The sequence below is a fragment of the Pristis pectinata genome, chromosome 34 (genome assembly GCF_009764475.1).
Source record: "Pristis pectinata isolate sPriPec2 chromosome 34, sPriPec2.1.pri, whole genome shotgun sequence".
NCBI lineage: Eukaryota > Metazoa > Chordata > Chondrichthyes > Rhinopristiformes > Pristidae > Pristis > Pristis pectinata.
The window spans coordinates 3,264,803-3,276,853 of NC_067438.1; the positions used below are offsets into that span (position 1 = coordinate 3,264,803).

At 48.6% G+C, this 12,051-nt stretch overlaps 1 protein-coding gene across 1 annotated transcript in view; it reads left to right on the forward strand.

Annotated features, from left to right (window-relative positions):
• LOC127585816 (uncharacterized) overlaps positions 1-12,051 on the forward strand; it is a 73,677-nt gene that overhangs the window by 18,939 nt on the left and 42,687 nt on the right. Inside the window, exons 7-11 of the mRNA XM_052043513.1 lie at positions 59-147; positions 1,559-1,649; positions 11,480-11,572; positions 11,671-11,882; positions 11,983-12,044. Coding sequence (XP_051899473.1) covers positions 59-147; positions 1,559-1,649; positions 11,480-11,572; positions 11,671-11,882; positions 11,983-12,044 — 547 coding nt within the window. The remainder of the gene's footprint in view (positions 1-58; positions 148-1,558; positions 1,650-11,479; positions 11,573-11,670; positions 11,883-11,982; positions 12,045-12,051) is intronic.

A 12,051-nucleotide genomic window follows, 5' to 3' on the forward strand; every position in this document is an offset into this window, starting at 1 on the left:
AGGCTATTGGTGATGTTCACTGCCAGGGACTTGACGCTGTCAACCTTCATGACCTCAGTGGACCGAACGGGAGTGTTCTGGAAGGTTGAAGTGGTGAACGAGAGCAGGAAGCAGCACCGATACAGACATGATGTACCTGAGAAAAAGGTGAGGGAGGGGTCTGGCTGTGACTGAAACAAGGAACGTTCCACATATCCTAGAGAGGCCGGCAGAGCCTGGATCCCAACTGCTTCCCACATGGAACCAATAATTCGGTTTTGCACTGATTTTTTATGAAATCTTTTCCAAAGGAAATGAATCTGTTGTGAAAAGAGGAAATGCTGGAAACACGCAGCAGGTCGGGCAGGATCTGTGGATAGAAAAGGAGTGAGCGGTCCACGTCGGTGACGTCTGACGGAACTGATCCCAACGCTGCCTGACCAGCTGCGGACTTCAAGCATTTTCTGTTCATTTTATTTAATTTTCCAACATCTACTTTTACTGAAATGAATCTGATGTTCCACCATTCTGGAAAAAATACAGCATTTGGTTCATCGTTGCTCATGAATAGATGGTCATTGACTTCAGGAGAGGGGTCAGTGTCCATGCACCTGTCTACATCAATGGTGCTGAGGTTGAGAGCTTCAAGTTCCTTGGAGTCAACATCACCAGTAGCTTGTCCTGGTCCAACCACGTAGACGCTATGAACAAGAAAGCTCAGCAGCTCCTCTACTTCCTCAGGAGTTTAAAGAAATTTGGTGTGTCTCCATCGATCCTCTCCAATTTTTATTGATGCACAACAGAAAGCCTCCTATCTGGATGCATCACAGCTTGGTATGGCAACTGCTCTGCCTGGGGCTGCAAGAAACTGCAGAGTGTTGTGGACACAGCCCAGTGCATCATGGAAACCAGCCTCCCCTTCATGCACTCTGTCCATACATCTTGCTGCCTTGGTGAAGTAGCCAACATAATCAAAGACCCCACAACCCGGGTCATTCTCTCTTCTCCCCTCTCCCATCAGGTAGAAGATACAGGAGCCTGAGGGCACATAAAACCAGGCTCATGGACAGCTTCTATCCCACGGTTTCAAGACTATTGAACGGTTCCCGTATACGATGAGAAGGACTCTTGACCACGCAATCTGCCTTGTTATGTCCTTGCACCTTAGTGTCTACCTGCAATACACTTCCCTGCAGCTGTGATATTTTCCTCTGTATTTTGTTTATGTTTTACCCTGTACTACCTCAGTGCACTGTGTAATGAATTGACCTGTAAAATTGTTTGCAAGCCATGTTTTTCACTGAACCTCGGTACAAGTGACAATAATAAACCAATACCAATAATGCCCTGAATTCAGGGAGATACAACAGACCGCTGATGGAGGATTGTGGAGAAAAAAAAACTGCTGGCAGACCTCAGTGGGTCAAAAATGCAGAGTCCTGATCCAGAGTCTCGACCCGAAACGTCGACCGTCCCGCAGAATGACCCGCTGATTTCTTCCAGCAATGTATTTTTGCTCCTGAATTCAGGGAAACAGTCAATCCAGCTGATGGATGTGTGAAAATTCTGTTCATCGCAGTTCCGCTTTCAACCAGGAGATGGGGATGGCGGGCTCCCCAAAAATCTGTGCAATTTCACGGCGCAGGATCCCCACCTGCTGCTGGCAACCGGTACTGCAGGACGAGCAGGAACAGAAAATGCTGTCTGGGCTGGGACAGGCTGACGACAATATTGTTGAGGGAATGTGGACATCGCCAGCAAGTCCAGCATTTACTGCCCATCGAAGGTGAAGATTTGCTACTTCATCCGCTGCAGTCCGTGTGTTGAAGGAGCTCCTACTGTGCTGCGGGGCCGCGAGATTTGGACCCAACGACGATGAGGGAACAGCCGATTAAATAACCAGTGAGGACAGCTACCCGGGGAAAGGGAACCTGGAGCAGAAAAAATGAACAATTCCGATGTTCCAGGCCTTCACCGACCTGTGGACAGGAACGCAACCCATGGTGGTGAGGGGAAAGGAGGGACAGCGAGCTGGAGACACGAGAGACTGCAGGTTCTGGAATCTGGAGCAACAAAATGCTGGAGGAACTCAGCAGGTCAGGCAGCCGATGCGGAGGGAAATGGACAGTTGACGTTTCTCCTGTTGTTTCCTTTCCCCTCTGGGAGTTCTGGCTGGCGATGCCCACATTCCGTCAACAATAAATGTCCCAGCGGAGAGTTGCAGCGTTTTGTGTTCCTGCTCCTCCTGCAGTACCGGTTCCCAGCAGCAGGTGGGGATCCTGCGCCGTGAAACTGCACAGATCTTTGGGCCGCTCGCCATCCCCACCGTCTGGTTGAAAGCGGAACTGCAATGAACTGAACTTCCTCACATCCATAAATTGCATTGACGGTTTCTCGGAATTCAGGGCACGAACAACGATGAACCAACTACCGTGAATTTTTACGTTACAGCAGAACACCGGATTCATTTCAGGAAAAAAAAGCAAAAGCTGGAAAATCGAAGAAAGCACCAGAAAACGATTGAAATACGCAGCCGGTCAGGCAGCTTGGAATTAATCCAGTGAGACGCCACCGACGTGGAAAGCGAACTCCGCTTCTCTCCCCACAGATGCTGCCGGACCTGCTGAGTTCTTCCAGCGTTTTGTTTGTTGCTCCACATTCTGGCATCTGCAGTCTCTCGTGTCTCCACCAGATTCCGCACTCAGTACATCGCCTTCCATAATCTCTGACACCTCTCAGGTGTTCTCACCGTCAGACACATCGGCCCAGCTCTCCGCTCTCGGCATTGCGAAGGGAACATTCCCTCCGTGATGCTCTGATCCTCTCTTCTCTCTTCACCGACGCTCACTCCCTTCCCATGGCGCCTTCCCGTGCAACCGCAGGAGAGGCCACACCCGCCCTTTTACCCCCTTTCCCTCCACCCAGAGAGCCAAACACTCCCCTGTGGATACAAAATCGGATGCAAAATTGGCTTGGTGGCATGAGGCAGGCAATGGGAGTAGGGGGCAGGTTTTTAGACTGAGGCCTGGACCAGTGCTGCGCCGCAGGGATCAAGTGCTGGGTCCACCGTTGTTTGTCATTTATATCAACCATTTGGATGAGAATGCCGGGGGCTTGGTTAATTGGTTTGCAGATGCGAAGCAAGAGGGCAAAAATTTAAAGGGGAACTGGGGGGAAACTATTTCACACACAAGGAGGAGTTGGTAGCGGCAGGTACAATTACAACATTGAAAAGATATTTGGACAGGGACATGGATATCGGTACAGGTAGGCCTGGTCGGCATGGACGAGTCAGGCCGAAGGGCCTGTTTCCATGCTGTATATCTCAAAAACAAAATAGTCATAAAGAATCTGTCACTCAGCCTCACCCAAATGGGAAATCAGTCACCTCAGTGAGGAATGCGTGGTCTACCCAGTGTGATGTTCGATGTTCTGTGTTCTGTGTGCAGGGCTTGCTCTGGATCCAGATACGGAAATCAAACTATTGCAACAGCAGCCAGTTTAAATAATGGGCTGTGAGTGTGTTTTATTTGGACACAGTCTGTTCTACTGGGAATAAAAATACAAATCGGAAGGTAAACATTCTGTTGGCGTTGATTGCAAGTGGATTTGAACAGATGTCTTGCTGAAATTATATTTGTAAGATTATCAAATAATAAATCACATCATACTACTTATTTTGTGTTCTTATGTCTACACATCTCTCTGAATGATTTGTATGAGAAAGTGGGTGGCATGGTGAGCAGATGACACCAACATTGGTGGTGTGGTGGACAGTGAGGAAGGTTGTCTAACGTTACAACAGGATCGAGATCAACTGGGGACGTGGACAAAGGAATGGCAGAGGAATTCAACACAGTCAAGTGTGTAGTGATGCGTCTTGTGAAGTTAAACCAGGGCAGGAAATTCACAGTGAATGGCAGGGCCCTGGGGAGCGTCGTAGAACAGAGATACCCAGGGGAACACGGACATGGTTCCAAGACTGGAGACACAGGTCGACAAAGTGGTGAAGAAGGCTGATGGCACCCTTTCCTTCATCGGTCGGGGCATTAAGTGCGTGAGTTGGTTTGTCATGCTGCAGCTGGCTGAGACCACACTGAGAGTATTGATGCAGTTCTGGTCACCTCGCTGAAGAAAGGATGTCCTTCAGCTGGAAAAGGTGCAGAAAAGGTTCACAACAATGTTGGTGGGACTAAAGGGCTTGAGTTGAGGAGAGACTGGATTGGCTTAGTGTTTTCCCTGGAGCACAGAAGGCTGAGGGGTGACTGTGTTGACGTTTGTGACGTCACGAGTGGCGTGGATAATGTGGATGGTCACAGTCTCTTTCCCAGGGTTTTAGGTGAGAGCAGAAGGATTTAAGGGGGACTTGAGGGGCAAGTTTTTCCACATAGAGAGTGGTGGGTATATGAAACGAGCTGCCAGAAGATATGGTACAGACGAGTATAATTACAGCATTTAAAGACATTTGGTTCAGTTTGGAGGGATATAGGCCAAATGCAGACGAATGGGACTTACCCAGGAAGACATCCTGGTTGGCAGGGACGAGTTAGGCCACAGGCCTGTGTCTGTGCTGTCTGTCTCTGAGTTGAATAAGGAAGAGCAGGACTTTACATCGGAGCAGAGCTGTACAGGGGTGAGGTCAGGAAGTTTTCCTGCAGCCGTGTCTGAGTAATCCCAGTCCATCCGACACCTCACAACGTCATTTGCCTCCAGATCCCAATATTTTATTATCAAAGTTGTTTGCCTGAAAGTTTAAATTATTTATATTTAACCACCTTTTCCCCCTCCTGCTCCACACCTCTATTTATTCCCCAGCCCCTTCTGTCCTCTCTTGGTTCAGTCTGTCCACTGCTCTGAAGAACATCAGGAATAGAAGCAAGAAGAGGCCATTCAGCCCCTCACACCTGCTCTCCCATTAAATAAGATCAAGGCCACATCCCTGTGCTGATGCCATTTCCACTGATTCCCCCTCTTATCCAAAAATCTACCCGTGTCTCTCTTGAACGTCCTCAGTGTCTGAACGCCCACAGCCCTCTTGGGTTGTGAGCTCTACAGGTTCATTACCCACTGGGTGAACACATTTATTCTCATCTGAATGGCCGTCCTCTCACTGTGACCCCTTCTTCTGGACACCCCAGTTACCGGAAACATCATCCCTGCATCTAGCTGGGAAGCCCAGAAGGAGTCACAGGTTATCTCTCTCTCTCTTTCCCCCTCTATTACACAGACATACACACACACACACACACACACACACACACACACACACACACACACACACACAGGCTCAGGCATTTACCTTTATGCTGTTATATTATATTCATTCACTAACTGATCGTTGGATCTACAGATTTTTTTATATACTTTATTGTTCTTTATGATTATCCATGTCATGACTGTTCTCCTGATCTCTTTGTATTACATGTAGAAACATTGATATATTAATGTATTAATTTGAAAACTAATAAAAAGATTGAAAAAGAAAAAAAAGAAAGTGCACAGGCTATTTCCCAGGGAGAGGGGGCTAAAAACAAGAGGGCAGAGGTTTAAGAGCAGGGACAAGATTTAAAAGGGACATCGGGGCAGCTTCGCCACAGAAAAGGTGGTGCGTGTTTGGAATGAGCTACCAGAAATCGTGGTTGAGGCAGGCACATGAGTAACATTTAAAAGCCATCTATATAAGTACATGGAAAGGAGAGGTTTAGAGGGCCATGGGCCAAACGCGGACAGGTGGGACCAGCTGGCTGGGCAAGCTGGGACAGTCTGCACGGACAAGTCAGGCCAAAGGGCCTGTTTCCATCATGTTTGACTGACTGTTGACCCTTTGCTCCATGGTGCGGCCTTTTGGCTCACAGGAGGGCTCACAAGGGCTGGAGTGTGAGTGGGCGGGAGGGACTTGGGTTGGGGTGCAGGGAGGTGGGAGTAAAGAGGGAAAGGAGTAATGCTGAGGCTCAGAGAAGTGAGTGAGAAGGACAGTCTGGCAGCTGGTCAGCAGGCTCAACCTCCAAGGGGTTCCCGTCGCCCACCTGGGTCTCGGGCTCCTGAAGATCCCGCTCAGCTGCTTGGCCAGGGAACTGAACGTGGTGGGTCTGAGAGGCGTCTGGCTGACTCTAGGAGCAGCTGAGCTCCAGGCAGGGATCACAGGAAGGGGCCAAATAGTAAGCAGGATGCAACACATGGAAGGGTGTTGGTGAGAGCTCTGAGGAAGTGGGGCAGAGGCGAAGGGGCAGGGAAACCCTGAAGGAGGGAGATACAGGGACGGGGAGGATCAAGGTTGAGAGAGGTCCAGGTGAGGCTGAGTGGAAGTGAGGAAGGGGCAGTGTCTGAACGTCCACATAAAGTGAGGAAGAGGGAGGCAGTGACTGAACGTCCACGGCCCTCTTGGGTTGTGAGCTCTACAGGTTCATTACCCACTGGGTAAATACATTTATTCTCATCTGAATGGCCGTGCTCTCACTGTGACCCCTCCTTCTGGACACCCCAGTTACTGGAAACATCATCTCTGCATCTAGCTGGGAAGCCTAGAAGGAGTCACAGGTTATCTCTCTCTCTCTTTCCTGCTCTATCACACAGACATACACACACACAGACATGCACACACACACACACACAGATGCGCACACACAGACATGCACAGACGCGCACACACGCACACAGACACGCACACAGAAAAAGATTTATTATAAAATATAAAAGAAAAAAAAATCCCCAAAACAATAAGAAAAATTATAAACAATATATCAAACAAAACTAAGCTAAAAAAAATTCAAAAAAACCCAAAAGAAACAGAAAAGAAAAACTGGACTAAAATTTCTCAATAGAAACAGAGCAATATTATGTCGTCAACTCCGTTCCTCACACTTTCCCCCTGTTTCTGCCCCTCATGTACCTCTGTCAGGTTACCCCACAATCCCCTACGTTCCAGGAAATAAAGTCCCAGTCCACACAAACTCTCCTTGCAACTCAGGCTCCCAAGTCCAGGTAACATCCTGGTACATCTTTTCTGCACCTTTCACAGTTTAATAACATCTTCCCTGTAACAGGGTGACGTAAAATGCACACAATATTCCAAGTGTGTCCTTACCAATGTCTCTTTAACTGCATCATAACTTCCCTACTCCTATCCTCGGTGCACTGACTGACGGAGGCCAGCATGCCAAATGCTTTCTTCACCACACTATCTACTTATGATGCTGCTTTCAGTGAACTGTGCACTTGCAGTCCGAGTTCCCTCGGTTCCAAAACACTCGCCAGGGCCCAACCATTCACTGTGGAAGTCCTACCCTCGTTTGATCTCCCAAAATGCAAAACCTCACATTTATCTGGTTGAAAGCCATTTGCCAGTCCTCAGCCCACAGACCAAGCTGATCAAGATGCCCCTGTGATTTTTCTTAACATTCTTTCCACATTATCTACAACACCACCTATTTTCGTATCATCCACAAACTTACTGACCATGCCTTGTACATTCACATCCAAATTGTTGATATAGATGACAAACTAAGGTCCCAGCACCGACCCCTGATGTGCACTACGAGACACAGGCCTCCAGTCGAATAAACAACCCTCGACCATCACTCCATCCTGCCACTGACACAGTTATTAATCGTCCCCTGAATCCCATGCGATTTAACCTCCTAGTCTGACCTGCCACGAGGGACCTTGTCAAAGGTCTTGCTAAAGACTATAGAGAAAACATCCACTGCCCTACCCTCATCTACCCTCTTGGTTACTTCCTCAAGGAACTCCAAGAGATTGGTCACACACGATTTCCCACGCACAAAGCCATGCTGACTGTCCTGAATCAGACCCGGTCTCTCCAAATGTTGGTAAATCCTGTCCCTCAGAATCCTCTCCAGTAATTTATCAGTAATCAGGGAGAATCCCCTCCCATAACCGATATCAGAATCACTGGCCTGTAGTTTCCTCACTTATTTTTGTCACCCTTCTTAAACAATGGTCCCAAATGGGTGTTTCTCCGATTGGCAATCAGTGTGAGTGGGGTGCTGCAGGGGTCGGTGCTGGGCCCACAGCTATTCACAATATACATTAACGATTTGGAAGAGGGGAGCGAGTGTCGTGTACCTAAGTTTGCTGATGAGACAAAATTGAGTGGAAAAGCAAATTGTACAGAGGATGCGGAGAGTCTGCAGAGAGGTATCGATAGGTTAAATGAATGAGCAAGGGTCTGGGAGATGGAGTACAATATTGGTAAATGTGAGGTCATAAACTTTGGAAGGAAAAATAGAAGATCAGATTATTTTTTAAATGGTGAAAGACTGCAGCATTCTTTTATGCAAAGGGACTTGGGAGTGCTTGTGCTTGAATTGCAAAAGGTTGGTTTGCAGGCACAACAAGTTATCGATAAGGCAAATGGAATGCTGGCCTTCATTGCTGGAGGGATTGAATCTAAGAGCAGAGAGGTTATGCTGCAACTGAACAGGGCGCTGGTGAGGCCACACTTGGAACACTGCATGCAATTCTGACTCCTTTACTTGAGGTCAGATATATTGGCTTTGGAGAGAGTGCAGAGGAGGTTCACCTGGTTGATCCCAGAGATGAGGGGATTAGCCTCTGGGGAGAGATTGAAACACCTGGGACTATACTCAATTGGAATTTAGAAGAATAAGAGGGGATCTTACAGAAACATACAAAATTATGAAAGGGATAGATCAGATAGAGGAAGCAAAGTTGTTTCCACTATTAGGTGAGACTAGAACTTGGGGGCATAGCTTCAAGATTCAGGACAGAGATGAGGAGAAACTGCTTTTCCCAGAGAATAGTGAATCTCTGGAATTCTCTGCCCAGGGAAGCAGTGGAGAATACTTCATTAAATATATTTAAGATACATTTAAATAGATGTTTGCATTGTTAGAGAATTAAGCATTATGGGGAAAAGGCAGGTAAGTGGATCTGAGTCCACGGCCAGATCAGCCATGATCTTATTGAATGGCGGAGCAGGCTCGACAGGCTAGATGGCCTCCTCCTGCTCCTATTTCTTATGTTCTTATGAGCCACTCTCCAGTCCTCCGGAACCTCACCTGTAGCCAGGAATGAAGCAAAAGTCTCTGCAAGGGCCTCAGCAATTTCCTCTCCAGCTTCCCACAAGGTCCAATAATGCGTGAGGTCAGGCTCTGGAGATTTATCCTCCTTAATGCAGTTTAAGTCCTCCAATACCTCCTCCATGCTAACTCGGATGTGGTCCAAGACATCACCACTCATTTCCCCAATTTCCTTAGCTTCTATCATTATATCCACAGTCAAAACTAAAGAGAAATATTAATTAAAAATCTCACTCATTTCCTTTGGCTCCAAACACAGACGGCCATACTGATCTTTAAGGTGACCTATTGTCTCCCTCGCCACCCTTTTACCCTTAATATACCTGTAGAATCTCTTGGGATTTTGCCTCGCCCTGCATGCCAAATCCTTCTCATATCCTCATTTTGTCCTCCTAACTTCTCTCTTAAGTCCATTCCTACACTTCTTGAAGTCATCAAGAGATTCACTAGTTCCCAGTTGCTTACGTGCAGTGCATGCCTCCCTCTTTTTTCTTCACCAGAGCCTCAATATCTCTCAGCAACCAGGGTTCCAGAAACCTGACAGCCTTGCCCTTCACCCCAACAGGAACATGCAGGCCCTGAATTCTTGACATCACACTTTTGAAAGCCTCCCACTTGGCAGACACTCCTTTCTCCACAAACAATCTCAACCAATCAACCACTGAAAGATCCCGCCTGATGGCTCCAAAATTTGCCTCAGTTCGGGACCTTAACCTGTGAACCAGTCATATCCTTCTCCATAATTATTTTAAAACTGATAGAATTATGCTCACTGGAACCAAAGTTCTCGCCAACAGACACTTCCTCCACATACCCTAAATCATTTCCCAGAAGGAGGTCCTGTGTTGCACCCTTTCTAGTCGTTCCCTCTATATATTGATAAAGGAAGCTTTCTTGGACCAACTTCACAAATTCCACTTCATACAAACCTTTTCCACTATCGTTGCCCCAGTCAATATTAGCGAAGTTAAAATCTCCCACTAATAGAACCCAATCATGTTCACAACTAGGTGCAATCTCTCGACATATCTGCTCCTCCAATTCCCACTGACGACTGGGGGACCTATAATACAATCCCATAAGAGTGACCATCCCCTTCTTGTTTCTAAATTCTACCAATCTGGCATCAATGGATGATTCCCCCCAAAATATCGGCTCCAATGACTGTTGCCATGTTTCTTTCATCAAGAAGGCAACTCCCCCTCCTCTCCTACCTGCACCTCTACCACACCTTCAGCATCTGTATCCTGGAATATTGAGCTGCCAGTTCTGCCCTCACCTCAGCCAGGTCTCTGTTATGGCTATGATATCCCAGTTCCCAGACCCAATCAATGTCCTGAGTTCATCCGCTTTACCTGTCAAGCCTCTTGATTCTAAACCAATGGTCTTTCCTCTCCCTTAACTGTGTTCCTGTCTATCCTGGTGACTAAATTTTCCTCTCATTGACAACAATTTTATCCCCTGACTTCTCATCAACCACTCTACTGCTGAGGGCCCCACCCCACTGCCACACTAGTTTAAACCCTTCCCAGTAGCACCAGAAAATCTCCCACATGGGTTTTCACAGACTGCTCCCAGTGGGGATTTCTTTCTGCCCCTCCTTCTCTCAGTCTTCCAGTGCCTCTTTCTCTCCATCTGTCACTCAGCCTCACTCAAATGATAAATTGGGACACTGGCCACCTGACCAAGGATTGTGGGGCCTTCTCTCTGCTTTATACATGGCCGCGGGTACGCAGCAAAACATGATGCAACACCTGCCAGTAAAAATCATGGGTGAGGGTGTGTTTCATCTGTTCAGTGTTTGAGCTCTATATTAAACAGAGAGCACCGAAGATGAAGGAAGGTTTAAATACAAGAATAAAGATCTCCTCTCAAGTTATATGGGGTCCGGGTGAGACCGCACATGGAACACTGTGCACAGATCTGGTCTCCCTCCCAAAGTCAGCCGGTGGGATGAAGGGAAATGAAGAGAAGGATTCCCAGACTGATTTGGAGGGTGGGGCAGTGCGATCAGAGAGATTACACTGACTGGGCCGATCTCAAATTTAGAAGAATAGGACGTGGTCTGATTGAGACAGACACAGTCTGACAGGCTATTGACAGGGTAGAGGCAGGAATGATGCTTCCCCTGGCTGGGGGGTGGAACCAGGGGTCACAGACTCAAAATAAGAGGTCGCCTCAGCGGGACTGAGATGAGGAGAAATTTCCCCACCCAGAGTGCGGTGAAGCTTTGGAATTCTCTCCACAAGATTTCGGGATTAAAGGGCACAACGGTGATGGGGATGGTGCAGGAAAGTGGCGCTGAGGGAGAAGATCAGCCGTGTTCTGAGGGAAGGGCAGAGCAGGCGCAAGGGGCCGAATGGCCCACACCCGCTCCTGGTTCTTATTTTCCGAAAACATGACTTTACCTTTGCGTCTTGTTCTCGCTCGGCCTTCAGCCTGTCGGATCCCACAGGGGAGCGGTGAGAGCCCCAGAGACGCCATCAGCAGCCGCTGCGGTGCAGCTCCCGGCTCCCAGCAGCAGGAGGCGGGTTCAGGAGCAGCTGCAGACAACAGGCCCCGATCCACGGCGGGGAAAGGCCGCTCACCCTCCGTGTAGCTGAGAGATCTGACGGAATCTCCGCCACAGTCTCTGCACCCCCGGCACGGAAAGGTTTCGCGGCCCCGGCCGGTGTTGTAGCCTTTGCCCGAGCTGCAGCTCCCGATCTCCGGCCTCTGCCCGGGCCCACTCGCTCCCTGTTCCAAACCCCGGCCCGCCCTCCGCTCGCAGCGCTCAGCGTCCCGCCCACTCACTGGGCGGGGCTCACACTGACCAATCAGAGCCAGTCCGGCTCCCCAGCGGTATTGCTGATTGGATGTGGGTGTCCCTGGGGGCGGGGCGCCTCCGTGAGCTGCAGATGTCAATCTGACGGAATTGCCGAGTTTGTTCCCGGGATCACAGGGAGTTCCCCGCAGCGACTTTCTCACTCGCTTCGTTTATCGCCCTCTGCATGTGAACCGCACGTTAGTA